Source organism: Sinohyriopsis cumingii, chromosome 16 (assembly GCF_028554795.1).
Source record: "Sinohyriopsis cumingii isolate HCF-2022 chromosome 16, ASM2855479v2, whole genome shotgun sequence".
In the NCBI taxonomy this organism is placed as follows: domain Eukaryota; kingdom Metazoa; phylum Mollusca; class Bivalvia; order Unionida; family Unionidae; genus Sinohyriopsis; species Sinohyriopsis cumingii.
Window position 1 is genome coordinate 89,454,117 of NC_142976.1, and position 18,039 is coordinate 89,472,155.

At 34.8% G+C, this 18,039-nt stretch overlaps 1 protein-coding gene across 1 annotated transcript in view; it reads right to left on the reverse strand.

Annotated features, from left to right (window-relative positions):
• Positions 1 to 18,039, reverse strand: part of LOC149780970 (solute carrier family 49 member 4 homolog) — a 95,091-nt gene that overhangs the window by 46,928 nt on the left and 30,124 nt on the right. The window contains exons 6-10 of the mRNA XM_089938080.1: positions 16,781 to 16,835; positions 11,020 to 11,063; positions 7,618 to 7,677; positions 4,017 to 4,146; positions 1,693 to 1,801 (exon numbers count right to left, since the gene is read on the reverse strand). Of these exons, the coding sequence (XP_089794206.1) occupies positions 1,693 to 1,801; positions 4,017 to 4,146; positions 7,618 to 7,677; positions 11,020 to 11,063; positions 16,781 to 16,835 (398 nt within the window). The remainder of the gene's footprint in view (positions 1 to 1,692; positions 1,802 to 4,016; positions 4,147 to 7,617; positions 7,678 to 11,019; positions 11,064 to 16,780; positions 16,836 to 18,039) is intronic.

Below are 18,039 nucleotides of genomic sequence, written 5' to 3' on the forward strand. Positions count from 1 at the left end.
GACACCTCAGTCTCTCTCAAAATTCTGCTGTGATGGCCAGACCTAACAGCAGTTCTGTCCCAAGCATTAGTCAGTTCCTAGTAATATACTCCTCACTAGAAGGTTTCCAGATGTTGTTCTTGCTTTGAGGTGATGATGATGCTCTTCTCTCATGCATCAGCAATATAAAAGTAAAGTCAATAATAGATGTATACACAGGTGTTCTGTCTGACAGGGATTATTATTAAAAAGTGAGTGCTTTGAAGGATTGAATGCCATGGGTCAAAAGAAGAGGTTTTGTTTGTTACTATCCGCATACCAAGGTCAGTCAAAATAAATTGATTAATTACTTCAGAGTGACCGATAGTCAGAGCTGATAGGGAGGTTAAAACAGTGTAAAACTTCATTATGGAATAAGGCCTGACAACGTTCGTCTTCGCTGTCAGAAGAAAAAAAAAGCAGAGACCTACTTGACGGTTTATTGACTGACAGAAACGAATCTATGACAACGTTTGTAATGATTGAATAAATGGAATTTCACTAGCCTTTTAACACCTTTTGATTAGCTTGCTGAAAAAATAACAGAACTTACCTCAAAGGCTGCCAATTATTTCTCTAGGCTTTGCTTTCTCAACCAAATACTGACTTCTTCCACGGTTGAAAACTATTTCACCACCATTACTGTCACAATATGGCTACATTCAGTTCTTTTTGCAGCGTGCATCAGATCCAAATAATGCAAAGCAAGTCTCATGAGACTAAAATTAATGTGGCCGCAGAATTTATACTTTAATTTTATAAGGAGATTTATTAAAAAATATGCTAGTTTTCCTCGTGATTAAGACAACAAAGACAGATTTTCACTTTGTTTGTGACAACCTAAAACTACAAATGCAGAGTCAAGTGGTACATTTTCCCCAATCTATTTATATCTGACCAATGACAATGTTTTATTGTCTATTGTCTGTTGGAAGGAATACTCTTGATGGGAACAAATACAGCGTGCATAACATAAAATATGAATTTGATGACTGGATATCTAAAGTGGAAGTTTTTGATTATGTTTAGCTCTCACTTTTAGACAGACCTACCAAACCAGTTATTTCAACAACCTGTAGAAGCAATTTTATTGAGTAAACAACCTGTGACAGAAGCAAATTTGAATCCAAACCACCCTGGCATACATGTTTTTAAAAGTGCCATGCACAGGTCCCATGTATGTTTTAAAGGAACAGCCCTGACCAATATTGTTACTGCATTAAGATGCAAGAGAAAAAGGGCAATAATAAAAATATGTCTGGAACAATCTGCTTTGTTCATATGCATATTTTCAGGTGATGAAAATAGTGTTCACCACTTTTGTGGAAATCCACTAAAAATTGCCAACTAATGAGATTGCATCATTCTACAAGACAAAAGGGCAACAACTCTACAAAAAATTTGCAAGAGTAATCGGATTTATCTCTATGTACAACTTAAAGTTATTATCATAATATTTACTAATTGTCATGGCAAACTATAAAATACTGAGGGACAAGTTGATTTAATAAGATTGTGAAGTAGAAATGGATGGAAAGATAGATGAATAATCAGACACAATTACTATGTACTCAAGCCTCTATGAATGCATGGGGTAATATATACAAAGGCCTTTTTTATTCTTGCATTTAGGTTGAGAAGTTTTGTGAATGTGGGGTCTTGTGTCATAAAAACCTCTGAGATATTATGGCTTTTAAGATTGACATCCAGCACTCCTGACCAGCAGTTGTAGACACCAACAGACACTCCATACACCACTGATATCTGCCAGAATGTCACATTTCTGTAAATCAAAAACTAATACATATTATGATATCCAACTTTTCCAGAAAAGATAAAAACTGTTTTAAACTGTATGTAACAGTCTAGGTATACGAGACCACTTACTAACCAGCCTAGCTGGTCTGCACCTTCTAGTCTAGTGGTATGTATGCGAGAATGCAAGACAGACAAAACATGTTTGATTCCCAATGCAGACACTTAAAATTTGCATCCCATCCTATTAACATAAATGAATGATGGATCAGAATCTAATGCCTTTATTTTTATATCATAGTCACCATTGTAAGTTCATAAGATCATAAACCATAATTAAAAATCGTATATCTTGTGTCTGAAAATTAAGACAAAGTTTTGTTATATACACTACATATACTTGTCATTAGTATCAATCAAACCCCTTCAAATTAAACCCCTTGATTAAATATGCTACAATGGTGAGATTTCAGTAATGCTAAAGTCTGGGTGAATTTTACCATGAAATCTACCAACAAAAAAAGTAACTGTATTAGTATTTATTATAAAATGCTTCAGATGTATTTAAATTAGTGTATACAATGACTCATTAACTCATACAAGTTGTTTTCATAATATTAGCTTTGAAAAACATTCTTATCAACAGTCACAATCTTCATTAACCATTTTTAGATTAGATCTTTTGTTTTGCTTCAAAGATTTAGAATATATCTGGCTTAGATGTCAACTACATTTCTGAATTTTTTTGCTGTTGTTGGCGAAAAAAAATTTGGACTAAAATATGTTTCATCACTAAAAATTACCAAATCACAATACTTTATGAGTACAACCACTACCTTGCAAATTAAATCCTACCAGAGTCCAAAGTGATCTCCCCTTGGTACAGGGATGTTAAAATGTAGCAGGATGTATGCCCTTCTAGTAGGATGTAACGGGGGGAGTAGGAGGGGTCTATCCATGTTATGATCAGGTAAAGATTAACAAAGAAACATTGGTTTTCTTTTCAATTATATTACTCGATTATAATACTTTAGAAGAACAGGTAAGAGGTTGAGGGAGTTACATCTCTTGTCAAGGAAGGAAACCATGCTTGTACTGCTGTGAGAAAATTCTCTACTTCCCCTCACGAGTTTTTTGAGCAGTGTGTCTTCTCACCAAAGCAATTTTCTTCACCATTTCTTGCATGAACTGTTTGTTTCTGTGGACTTGTTTAATTACATCTAGACATGCAGGCTCAAATGAAACTCCTGCCACAGAGGCTGTCTGATGAGGAAAATACAATACTTTCCTTGGAATTTCAACTGCCATCTGGTTGTTCATCAATGGCCCACAGGATAAGGGAAAGCTTCCATTTGCATAATCTTTGAAGTGGAAGACACTGGAGGATAAGCATAAGCATCTAAATCATCAGCAATATGATAACAGCAGTTTGAGATTGAAGTAAATGATCTAGGTCAAAGCCTTCAACAACCCCCATGACTTTGCCCCACATCACATACAAGTGTGTACGAGTTTCTGCCAAGCAAAGTTACCATGAGACAACCCAACAGAGCACAAAAAGATAAGCAAAGCAGGACAATTTTGCTTGCAAAATACAAACACATGTAGGTGGTTGTAGATGCTATTTGTGGAAGCAATGCCATGACCAATGTTGGACTAAGTGTTGCTGGAATCCTAATCAAAGCAACGATCATAGGTACAACAATCAAATTTATTGTTGGAGATGTATCAATAGCAAACAGTGTCATGGGTGGTGTTGGTAAAATAATTTTGTCACAGCTGCATTTGCAAATACAAATTCTGAATTTCTCATGTGACACAAAACAGTCTCTATCCAATAACCAAATAGTACTAAATGCCTATTGTGGATAATGAAATCATTAGCATGGCTGAGTTCAAATGATGCTAATGGAAACAGAAAACCACTGACAATTCTGAGCACAGTAAGGGAACTAGAGTGACAGTCACCCTAAACAAGTAGCTGCTTTACAGGCAGTGAAAACTGAGTAAATGCTTCTTTGTGTATATTGATCAGTTATGCCAGTGCCTAGAAATGGCTTTACTGGGGCAACTCATGAGAACTTCACTTATGGGGCTCACAATGATGACATGTGTATGGTCGATAAGTAGCATAATAATAATCTTTTTAAACCCATATGACTTTTCTAATTTTGCTACATTAATAACATAATTATTCTTTCATTGTATACAAGACTTGGAGCACTCTACAGCACTTGTTTTACCTGACAAGACATTTAAAACCGGAAAAAAAGTCCAATCTCTCTACTGATGCAGACATACTGGGTGGCAAGGGAGGCTTGTTTGGGAAATATATCAGGATCAGAAGAAAGGCAAACACTGAGACTCCAAACGCTGCAAAAAAACCCAAAAAACTGGATTATCATCAGGTAAAAATGTGCATCATTTTAAAGTAAATGGAATCAGGAAATTATGTTTCCACAGAACCATATGTTTCTGCTGTGAATTATGCCATGACATCTATAATAAAATGTATTACTGAATCTTAACAGGTAAAACCTACAAGGAAGTAATAAATCAGGTCATGAGATCATTAGTTCCATTTTATGTGGATCAATATTATTATATACATTCTTCTGGGTCCTGCACACCAGTCAGAGTGATACAGGATGTCTGAGCCATGTGTTTTTTAGCAAATGGGATCCCATTGTACTTCAGATTTTAACATGGTTGAGAAGAGGCCACAGAATGACATATAGAATAAATTACTGTAACATGTGTCTACCTAAAACAAGATACTCATGCCAATAAGATGCAATTAATGGGCAAAGTTCTAAGTGAAACAGGGGCCACAACTCCATACACTAGACACTAGTAAATATCCAACCTGTCTTAGGTCTTCTTAACATAAGGCCTTGTGCCAAATTTGGTTTCAATAATAATAATAATAATAATAAAAGTGCTGATTTAGTGCCACACTTCATCTTTAACAGTTCTTAGCACTTCAGAATACTAGCTAACACATACCAACATACATAAACAAGACTACAACAACAAAAAACACAACATCATGGAATTACAAACCATGGTGAAATTAATTAAGGGCAGAGAAATATTATATCTGTTCTTGCAACTGAAAGGGTTGAGTTTTTAATGCACTCTTGAATGAGATAATGGTGTCATTGTGTCTAATTGCAAGCAGCAATTGGTTCCAAGTAGCTGGGCCCTAACATGCAAAGACTTGGTTTCAACAGTGGGAATAATGTGAATACGTGTACCAGAAGAACAGTGTTAAGTTTTTGTATGTTATGTACACATTCTTGATGTCAAATTTGTAATTTGGACTGTTGACAATCAACAAAATGTAGAAGAGATAAGAAATTTTTTGTCTGATTCTGGAGTCAATGGGTGCTTGAGTCTTGGTTCTCCAAGGATTATCTGTGCAGCAGTGTTTTGAACTTTTTGAAATTTCTGCAGCAGGCATCAAGACAAACTAGCCAGAAGAGAATTAAAATAGTCAAGTCTAGAAAGTACTACGGAATACACAAGTGTGTCATCAACAGAAAGAAAATGGTGATGGGAGCTGATGCATCTCTGCTCAAGATATGCAGCCTTACATGTTCGTGACATGCTGGTGCAATGAGAAATAACTGTTGTGAGTGACACTTAGGTTTATGAATGATTGCTTAAATTGAATGTTGGTGTTGCTGACAGTTATTGTTTGAGGTAAAGGAGAAGAATGAAAAAGTCTTCGTGAGAAGGTCTGAATGGCATCAGTTTTATCATCATTCATCTACAGCTTGTTACATGTCATCCACAATTCACATCAGAAGTGAACTTCTCTATATCATTGACAGTAACATCAACTTCAGTTGGGTGACTAGGTTAATACATTTTGATGTCATCAGCATACAATGGTGACACATCAGATGGTGCAGCATGACACATGAAACAGGCTGAGTGTAAAAATGAAAAGAAACAACAAATATGAGATGGAATGAAATGCTTTCCATTTACAGACACAGTGTCCATTTGAATATGTATGACTTTAGCATTAGCAGGGCTGTATCATAAATACCAAATACATGTTGGAGACAGTGAGGTAATATATCTTGCTCTTTTATGTCAAATGCTGCTGCAGATAAGTTGAGTAGAATGAGAGCTGGAATCGTTCCACAATCCAAAGCAAAGAGATGATCATTAACACCTTTCAAACGGTCAGTTTCAGTACTCCGACAAGGTCAATATGTGACTAAAAATGACTGACAGGACCATTTAAATTCAAATGAGATTACAAGTTGGGACAGAACAATGTTTTTCTACGATTAGTGACAGAAATGAGAGGTTTTAAACAGGCCAGCATTTTTTTTATTATTGTCAAAGTTCGAGCTTTGGGGTTTGATTTTGGTTTAGGCTTTCAAATGGAGTTTTGAAAAATGATGGAACATCCCAGAGAAAGAGGGAGAGAAGAATTAATAACCTCAGCTGATGAAGGCAATATAGAATCTAAGCACCCAAGCAGCACTTATGTAGGAATCAGATCACATGGTTTGGGGCACACTTCATGACAGGATTATATATAAGAAACCCGTAGAAACAGGCTCAAATACACAAAGCCCAGCAAAAATGTTTGGTGAAAATTTAGTAACAAAATTCAAACTTTAACAGGGGTCAAAGCCCTGTAAAATGTCCAGAAAAAGTTGACCTATGTCCTTTACAGGAAAAGCCTCAGACTAACATTTGTAACACTCAATTAAGTCCATCAAAAGTTATTAAACAGAAATGATTTGGTTTAGTTTGGTTTGGTGCTTCATGGCACATTAACAAAAGTCTAGGTCAATTAGTACCAGGGCAATTGGAGTAAAGTGCCTTGCCCAAGGTCACACCATGGTAGCTGACCCAGGCTGGTCCAAAGCAGAAATAAAATGAAATGGCAAAGTTCCAAGTCAAACATGGGTCACAATTCCATAAAGTTCTGATAAAAGAAATCAAACCTGACCTTCATCTTTTCAATGTATCTCTCAAATAAAATTTGTTTTCAATTCATTAAGTCCTTCAAAAGTTACCTGGTCAAAATGAAATGGAAAAAAGTTCTAAGTCAAATTAGGTCAATAACATATAGAATATTTTTCAGAAGATTGCTAAAATGTAAAGCCTCATACCAAATCTGATTACAATCCAAGTCCCTTAAAAGCTACTGAATAAAATCTAAATAGAAAGCCAAAGTTCTAATCAAACAGGGGCCACAACTATGTAAAAGCCTTTGTTAAAATCAAATTTGAGCTGGGTCTTCTTAATGTACAATAACTTTTTAATGCCACTAGTCTGGGTAACATAAAAAACACTAGTTCTAGATGAGTTATTTTACCAATGCAACATAAAACAATCATGACAATGAAAACAGACAAGTACACGGATTGCATATGTTTTTAAAAAAAAACAATACTAATAGTTACATTATAATGTCAACAGTACCAACAGCAACAATAACAACAAAAAACAGCACAAACAGCACTAAAATGATGATAGAGTCTTTTGTGCTTTATGTCAAATAAACAATCACCAGTATACATTACAGAGTCATTTTTGTACTGACCTTTATAACTTTCTTCAAGATGAGATGGGTTATGTCGTTTTTACACTTTTATCCAGATCAATCCAGTGATAATTTCAAAGAAAAGTAAGACTAACAGTATTTGCAAGCTTGAAGTCTAATTCCATCTGAACATTTGCATACATAATACAAATTCCTCCATATCTATAGTGCAAAAAAATTTCCAAATTCAGTTTCCTCACTAGATCCATGGAAACTACGTTGATGAATATTTTGTCAGTTAAAATATATTGTGGCAAGTGTAGTTTTACCTATGCGCATATACAACTTGATGTCATTCCTGGTATCATCTTGAGTTCTTGTCTGGTCATCTGCAAAAATAAAGAAAGATCTGACACTGTCAGCATAAATCCATCAAACCTTAAGCCCAAACCTTTCTTTAACAACAATCAATTATAAATTGTAAAGACATGTAGCTTATACAGCACTGAAATTTGTCAGTCTGGTATAGAAACAATAGTTAAGAAAAATCTGAATCTTATATGATCCTAACTTTATTCAAAACACTGTTGTAGAATGTCAAAGATTTGGACTTTGAGTCTCAGTTGTTCAAAATGTGCGGTTAGGATCATTATTGATCATTTTATAGTAAAAACCCATTTTGAGAGACTACTGCTTTGAAATACCACCAGTCTTGAGACCAAAAAATTCTCAATGCATATATTTTTTAATCATACAGTATTATAATCTGTCTCGAGAGACTATGATTTTTGGCAGCTGGGGTGGTCTTTTAAGACAGGTGATGCTATGTAATTTTAAGCAAACAGCACTAACCCTTAATGACACTTGCAGTTGTATGTTGTCCATATATTGGATAGTCCCAGGGTCCATACTGACCAAGTGAAAAGTGATATATGGAGTAGATACCTATAAAAGGATATATCTCAACTTTCCTGATAACATCTAACAGACAAAACACCTCAGATATTTTCCGTTCCACCTAAACAAGGTGTGTGTTAAACATCTAAAGCCACTAATGCTGCAAAGAAATGAGTGCAAGTCCAAAATGTCAAATAACACTAAAATTCATTTCAGTGACACAAGAATCTACAAAAACTGAAACTGAAGTGTAACCTACATATTGTAAATCACAAATAAATTGTATGAAAAAATTTAGAATTATTTTTGCTAATAACCTTCATATCCAGTTAGTTTGTGTTCTTGTCACAACTGGGAAAATCCAAGTGGATTAGTACCAGAACTGAAACATCAAATATACCGATGAAAACTATATAAAACAATGTACTATCAAAATTTCCACTGAGCCTGATTGAAAAGCCAATTTCATATATCTAATCCCATACACGTTGATGTTTGTGGATATGGGTTTATAAGGGACAAACAGTTATTAGTGCTCCATTTCATGTTATTTTTATTACTGCATCTACTCGGATAATCCATACACAGGTAATCATAAGAGATAATTCAATGTATAAAATTATAATGATTATACCGAAATGATATCAGCTGGCAGGTATGATTTTTTTTCTTTTTAGACTTACCATGATGTATACATGTGACCTTGAAACCAACAAACCTGAATGTTTCTTACTTATCCTGAAGTGAAAGAAAATTACTCTTGAACAAAAGTTATTGTACAAAATCCATTTTTCTTAAGAGTCACAGTTACCATGACTTTGACCTTTTTGATCCCAAATACAACTGACTTCTTCCTTGTATAAGTGCAATCTCATAACAAACTTAGGCCAACATATGTATATTCTGGAACTTTAGTTAATAAGCTAACACCATTTCTTTTCATTCATTCAGTGACCATGACATTTGACAATTCAATCCAAAAATCAATAGGTGCCTTTCTTGTCACAAATGCTGGCAAAGTTTGGTCATGATTTGTGTTAGAGGTCTTGGAGACTTTTGACCTTGATTTCTCAATCCCTTGATAACAGGTGTTTTTCTTGTTTCAAATGCATGCCATCTACTAAGTTTAATCAAGCATTGTGGTACTGAACCTAAGTAGTTTTGTGAGATCATTTTGCTTCTCTCAGTAAATATAACCTTGACCTTTAACCTTCTAACCCCAAAATGAATAGATGTCTTCTTTATCTCAATTGCAAGCTGTCCAAAATAACTGGTCAAAATAGGTGTTAATAATCTAGGATTTATCAGCATATCAAAACAATTCTTGCTATATACTGCATAGCAAGTTTACAGGGTTCATACAGGTTTATGTGAAAAAAATTCAAGGACAATTCAAACAACACTTCAACGACAGAACCCTGATTCTGGAGTAACACAGAATCATGATATAAGCTAAAATGCCTCTAAAACAGATAAAGTAAAAAGAATAAGACAAAACAACTGAACTTGAAATTGAAAGCAACCTGGGTTTGTCAATTATTCAGTGCATATATATGTCAAAAAAGTATTAAAAGTACTGCAATCCAAACTGACATGGTGAATAAGTAACACTGGCACCAAAGAAAAACAAACAAACAAAAAACCCACTCAAATCCTGAGAGTTTAAAAGAAAAAACAAGTGGGCATGGGAAAGAAACTTCTTACATGGAAATCAGTATGTTTTGTTATTGTTTTGCCACTTTTTTTAAAGCCAACCACTATTTTACATTCCTTCAAGTCACATTTCATGAAAGCAACAATGACCTAGTTTATAATGATGGCTCATGATCAATCCATCACTTTGCTTTACTTCCTAGCTTATTTAAAAACAGCTGATGAACATGTTTTACACCCTTTATGAAATAAAAAATATTTACTCCCAGAATGCATATCTTCCAGAAACCTGTATAAGGGAGACCACTCACAAATAAGCCAGATGACACATTCACTAAAACCTTTGAAAGTTGATTTTTTTCCTTCAAAATATTTAAAATAAAGCAAACAAAATGCATAATGTATGATTCAAATATCTTAGTCTGCTGACATTTTCATAAAATTCAAGTATATTCAAAGTCACAGTCAACATCTACTTACAACGTTTGGTAACGGTAGATGGTGGAATACTCAAGTTATTGTCCAGAAGCAAAACAGGGAATAGACGGGAGAATGACATTATAACATGATATGTCCACATTTCTTTTACTCCACATCTGCCAAGAAGCTAAACCACCATCACAGAGGCCGCCTGTAGAAACTGATGAGGATAATATGGCAAGACATGACTCAAGACACTTAAGTTCTCACACAGGCAGACATTCCAAGCATCCACATTCTGCTGATGAAGTTGCTGATGAGACGGACAAGCCACATTACCAGGATGTTAGAGGAGCAACTCCCAAATAAGATCTTGTAAGAAGATATGTTTCCAAGATTTCCTCAAGTCTTCCCTGAAACATGTCAACACTGACCTTGAGTATTGGGAAGATCTCACACAGGATTGCTGAACCTTGTGCAGTCTCATCCATGCTGGAGTTGCAGACTTTTAACTGAGGAGAATTGCAGAGGTAGTGCAGATGCATGAGCAGTGTAAATCTCAGAACTACAGCACATCCTCTATTGATCAAGCAATCTGATGTGGCATCTCCAGTCATGTGTGCAATAATTTCCTCTTGCTACTGTAGTGATGGCATTAAACAAAACAAGTAAAAATAGAAATGTTATATTCGTGTCTTGGGCTAAATTATTTCAATCTCTTTCTCCAATATCTCAATTATATATAGACAAAAAAAAATTACCTGATAGGTATGAACTCTCTTTTGAGAAATATGATTGACTTGAACTGAAATAAAAAAGAAAACTAGTTTATGAGATTGCTATCAGAGTTTTAAACATACCAAATGCTTCTAGTTTCAAATGCATGCTCTAGAATGATTGCATATGGGACCCTTTTCTAGCTGAAAAATTCTTGTTCCCAAATGCCGTGTTTGCAGATATCTAAAACAAAAGTCAATATGACGAACTACAGTTCTGCTTCAATGTTACTCTAAGTACACATAATAGACTGCATGGTCATGGATAATTTTCATTTATGTTTAATTTCTGAACTAACTTTTGTTATCCTAAAGATACATAAAGTTTGCATTTATCATTGGCAAACAATGCTAAGATGGCTAAAGCTTAGGATGCTTTAGTGCTAAATGCTGACCTTTGACCTCTTGTACATGTATTCGACACATGACATTAATACTAAAATCAATGATGTTACAAACTTTCATACGGTTCCAGATCACTCAAACCTGGAAGTTTCCAATATAATGAAATGAATGAACTAACAAACTCCACAGATATTTCCTCCAACCAGTATGCGCATGTCCATGTTATAAAAGCATTATGATTATGTATTTATTTGACAAATTTGCCTTTTTACTAATAAAAAAAACTGGTGAATCAAGCTTTATGAACTAAGCTAGCTGAGTCTTTTATTTGCATATTCTGTGCAGTATTTATATATCTGGAAAGACCATAAGCTCTGCCCAGCCTCATTTTCACTATGAAATGGTTGGAGAACATATCTGTCAAGTATCTTGCGATAGTATTCACACACCCTCCCATTTGCTTGTACAACTCTACCGAGTTTAAAAAGTAAAAGCATCAAGGATATAAAAAATGCAGAAAACTTAACCATTTCATTCATCAATTTGTAATTTCTAACCTTACTGTCACCAGGAGATCACTAACACTGTGAAGTTGTTGGTCTTTTGAATCAAATGGGAGTTTCTTTACTAACATGGTCACCATCTTTGCATGGGTTAGTCAATATTTTCAAGCAACTGATGTGATGTAGTTCAATGTCTTTGATAATCTCAAGAATTTTGTAAATTTTGGCGTTACATCTCTTTGAACACATGTATAGAAGAGTTCCTCCTTTTTGTCTGTTCACCATTTTATAGAAATGTTAAAACATTGCAAACACTGGCAACTGTTCTAGAAACCAGAAAAGGACAGGACAGTGAGCAATCTGTCTGCTTGATTAAGTTGAGAGCTTCAATTTAGTTTGAAACTTCATGCTTTGATGAGGTAAATACACAATGGCAAATTCTCTCCTTTACTGTGTGTGCATGTTACTGTGTGACAAATCTTCCTGCTAAACAGTGTCACAACCTTTCAAGAAAGACTGTCTGTCTTGAACAACCATGATATTTTGGCAGAAGTGGTGCATACACAAACACACACACACAAACAGAATGAACATTTCTGGATTTGAGAGGTTTCTGTTTACTATGCTTTTTGCTGATGTGAAAGAAGTCCATTTCTAAAAGCTTAGGAGTTGAGAGAAAGAGGAACAATGTAATTATGGAAGCATACCTAGCATTCATGAAGTTTTTAAATTCATAGACATCACTTTCATTAATGGCCTGATTGCTTTCACAAAAATGTGACACAAGTTCACTTTCCAATTCATATTAATTATCTTCAATAAGGAACATCATTGTCAAAATTACATACTTCAATGTCCAGTCATAATTCATGAGCCAATCGAAGCAAGGGAATATTGTTCTCATAGTCATCCTCACTGACACTATCATTGTCTGCATTAATGGAGAAGCTGGCAGCTTAAAAGCATTTCTTGATTGTACCAGGTGTCGTCTCTGACCAGGCCTTTAAAATCCAGTGAATAACATCCAAAAGAGCTCACTAACAACATCAACACAATCAGGCTTAGCTATAGACAGCACAACAGATATTTCCAATATCTAGCCCTGGATGAACAAATTAAGCCCTGGTCAAGAGGTTGAAAGTATGATGTCAGAACATTTGTCAAGTATTATTTCAACCTTGTATGCTCATCGGATATTTTATGAGTCTTTGTCTCACTGTACAACCCATTACAGTACTTCCTAATTGTAATTAAGCTGTTAAAGCATGTGTCCGGAATTCAGCAGCTAAAATATACCACCAAGTTTGAACCACATTTTGGTTTTAAAGTTGTTTTTTTAAATGTATAAAATTAAAATTTGGGATCTAATGTGCTCTGTTATTCAGAGTTGAGATTTTTTTAGTTTTTTAGGGAAAAAAAGATGGTATAAAAAATTAAAATTCAGAGATTTCAAACAATTTCGTCTTGAGAGGATTCAGGTATCCTGAGGGTTCAATTCTGAGAGTTTCACTATATTTTTCAAGAGCAGCCCCTGACTTAAAATAATCACCTATCTTAGCTTGCTTTTTACACCATGACAAAGCAATAATTTCACAGCTGACTAACACTTTGTACACAAATGTTAAACAGATGAATGACTTTTATAAAATAAGCTTGGAAACAGCTGTTCATTCTTTAAAAACAATATATGGATTAGCCAGTTGCTCAAAAGACAGTTGGCTTATTGAGAAATCTGTGATGAATACAAATTAAAAGACAGTTGGCTTATTGAGAAACCTGTAATGAATACAAATCAAAAGACAGTTGGCTTATTGAGAAACCTGTGATGAATACAAATGAAAAGACATTTGGCTTATTGAGAAACCTGTGATGAATACAAATGAAAAGACATTTGGCTTATTGAGAAATCTGTGATGAATACAAATTAAAAGACAGTTGGCTTATTGAGAAACGTGTGAAGAATACAAATTAAAAGACAGTTGGCTTATTGAGAAACCTGTGATGAAGTCATATAGGTCTATTGTTTGAGACCCATCAACTTTGTCTGACTTTACAGAATTGTTTAAGTATCAAATTACCTCTGATGCAAAAGAAAAGGGATATAACTCAGAGAGCTTTAATTTAAAGACAAATTGATGAAGACACTGAACTATACCTATCAAACTGGTACAAAAGGCAATTTTCATTCTATGGTGATCACAAAGTTTTCAGCAAAGAATTGGTTCTATCTTCGACCCTAATGATAACATTGCCTTATTTTTTGTTTGGACATATTGAGTGTGTGTGTGTGTTTGATTTGGATTTGTAACATAGCTTTAACTATTTTTTAGTCATATTGCTACGATGTCTGCAGTGTGACAGTTTTTAGTGATATCGAGCACTGGGGCATCATAATGCAGACATGTAGCATGATGTTCCAACCACTCACATTATCCTGAAACCAGGCTGACCAGTCCTAACACTAACGTCTTAATGCTGAACGCTAAGCGAGGCAGCTATTAGTACCATTTTTGTGAGTCTTTGGTATGACTTGACCGGGGATCGAACCCACGACCTCCTGCATCCAAGGCAGATGCTCTAACCACTAGGCCACCGTCGCAGTCATTGGACATATTGACACCTTTCAGATAAACTATTAACATCACTATATTCCTTTATCTAAACAATGCCTCTTTCATTAAACAAAAGTTTACTTTGCATATACTGAGTGGCCATGGTAAATACATGTCAGTAACCACTTAAAACTGGGAAAAAACATTGTTTGGACAGGAAACACCTGGCCACTAAATGCAGAAGAGAGGTGGCAGGTACATGCAGGACATTTATATAGGTAATTTGCCAATGAGAAATCAGAATGGCCACTGTAAACGGATGACCATTAGGACAGATTGACTGTATGTGTGTGTGTGTGTATATACATACACACACACACACACAAAATGAATTATGGAATTATGAAAATCTATGGGTTCTTGGTAGAACTTTTGTTCCCAAATATTAGCATGCTGTACGTGTGTATGTATTATTAAATGATCAGAATATGTAATTTCAGTTCTGCGCCTGCTGACATTTCAGCATTAACCGACATAAAACCAAAGACTTAAAATATCAATATTTTGTTCTTAAGGTCAGGTGTGCTGACACACTTAAAGACAACATAAGAGAAGCTGCCAGGATTGTATCTGAATGGGGAGATTTCCATTAATGTCACTAAAACATGGGGGTGGTGTAGATAAAAGGGAAGAAATTGCCACCAGTTGATTTTCTATCCAATACTTAAAAATCCATCTCTCTTTCTTCGTGCTCCACTTTATTAGAGCTATACTGAAATCAAAATCCTCATAAGGTTCCCCCTATAGTGACTGTTTCTAAGCATAAGCTGTTTCTTATATGTGTATGAATAGTATTGTGTGCTGAGAATGCTTTTCCACAGGAGGACATGCACAGCTTGCTTAGCTAGCTTCACGAAGTTGGGAAACTGTTCTTTATGGTTGTTTTGTAAATCTTCCAGAATTCATAGGAATTGTCTACTCCAAAATGCATGTGATCTTGTGTATCAGCATGTAGTGCAAGAGTTGACATCCTCAAACTTCAAACAGCCAATTTTGGACACAAGAGAGTAACTTATATTTTACACAACTTTTGCAAATGTTAAACATGCCTTCTGTCTTTGTGTATTCATTTGTACTGCAACAGCCAAGATTTCTGAAAATTTGCTTCAAATTTTGGTTTCTTCTTTTGGAGGCTCATCTAACATCATTTTAGAATTACCGTCCTCTATTCAATGAGTAACTCCACTTCATCCTTCATGTTCTTCATTCTGCTTTTCACTATACACATTTGCTCCACAACTACTGCTCCGGTGGCCTAGTGGTTAGAGCGTCCGCCTTGGATGCGGGATCGAACCCTGGCTGAGTCATACCAAAGACTTATAAACATGGTACTAACAGCTGCCTCGTTAGGCGCTCAGCATTAAGAGGTTAGTGTTAGGACTGGTCGGCCTGGTGTCAGGATAATGTGACTGGGTGGGACATCATGCTACATGTCTGCGGCAGGATGCCCCAGTGCCAGACATCACTATAAACTGTCACACTGCAGACATCGTAGCAATATGACTGAAAAATTAAAGCTACGCTAAAAATCTAAATCACACACACATGCTCCACTACTGTAATTTTCAACCCAGCCGTGCAGGACCAAAGTTTATGCATGCACTAATGAGAGGAAAGGCATCACTGTAGAACCCCTTTAAGTACAATTTTTTTCTGTTATAAATTCATAGTGGATTTACAAACATCCTTGTTTATTAACCTATATCTGCATATTTTTGGATGGATTGAGGTATTCTGATCAGATCAGTATTCTTACTTTTAAATTTTGTTTAGATTCTTATTTCTTCAGTTTATCTGAACAGCTAAATAGAAATTCTACACCATGCAGAATACATTTCATATCTAGACTTTAAACTAATTTTACTGAGCTTTCTGGGCATCACTTCTTTCCAAGTGCATATCTGTAACATTTCTGCATGATTTGCTCACATGCACACCCTCATAATATTTATAAAACAGACCCTGGATTACAATGATACATTTTGTTAAAGTCCTTGATACAAACTATTTTGTCTTGTGCTTCTGGCAACCAAGTGTTTAAACAACTGGGAAAATATAATGACCAAAACAAATTCATACAATAATTATGAGGTCATATTCAAGTGTAGTTGTACTTTTCATTGGAGACCCTGATTTAATGACATATTATGTAAATGTAAGAAAACTACATGTCACAAGTTAGGACACCATTCAACTGATCGCTTGGTTTGCTTTGCTTTTGGCGTTTTTTAAATTTAACTTTGCTTTCTAAAAAATAACAACAAAAATGTGAGCAAATAAACTTACCTGAAATTAGAATGTGTCTGATTCATATTCTTTCTTTCAGGTACTAAGTATGGACCTGAAATTAGTGTTGCAAATTAAAATAACTACAATGAAATAGAAAATATTTAGGAGCACTTATTTTTCACGAAAAATACATCAAGAAACTATTACTTAATTCTACAGCAATAATGAAATATGACAGATCAATTATATAAATTAACGTTTAGTTTTCATTTTTCAAAATGCAAAACTTCGATAGTCATTGTTCTTATAAAATTGTCCAATATTGGATGTAGCAGTGTTTTATGACATGTCAACACAAAAGTGGCTAAGTAGTGCCAAACCAAGAGTGGCTGGTCACTTTGTTCTACCGTAATATCACACATACAAGTAAGCATAACTTTATTCAAGAGCATTAATACAGTTAGTAAATTTGTAATGTCAATTTACATTAAATGAAGTGTTAAATTTTATGAATTCCATTAAATTAAACTATGTTACTCTCTACAAAACAACATAACAAATTTGACCTTGAATATTCAGACTTTTATTTTTGTTGTGAATACTAAACCATACTTTAATCTATTAGGTTAGTCATGTATGCATGACTAAGCATATGGGATTATTCATATTGCTTTTATACTGCTACAGGTAGATATCACACAAGACAGACATGCACATATGACTACCGTATTTGCCGGCCTATAAGAGGAAATGTTTTTACCAGAAAATCTAAGCTTCGTCTTATACTCCGAATTGACTAACAGTATTTTATGTTATTTTTTTGTACACAAAAAAATAATTATTAACTTCAGTGCACGAAAAATTATATGTAAAATAAATAATTATCATTTGGTGGTACTGACCGTGTACGAAAAATAAAGGGATCATACCTGAGCAAGTCCTATGGAACACACAATACTGGACAACCTAATGGTACAAACGTACAAATTAAACCTATATTTTCTGTCTCATTCTGCTCTCAACTCAAGAATCTAATTACAATGAAAATAGAAGCACTCACAGAATTTTGTTGTTATTAGTGAACGAGAGAGAGAGAGAGAAAGAGGATTATGTCTCAGTGTGCAAGCTCATCTGCATTTAAAGCGCATGTAGCTGTTATGTTGTATAATGTTGGTGAAAAAATTAAGATGGTTTGAACATGTATTAGTTAAGGGTATTATTTATTGGTATTTATTCAGGGTGGCTTTTATTTGTAGCTTTTGCAAATAGAAAAAAAGACTGTTACCTGATGATTATGATAATCCTCATGTATTATG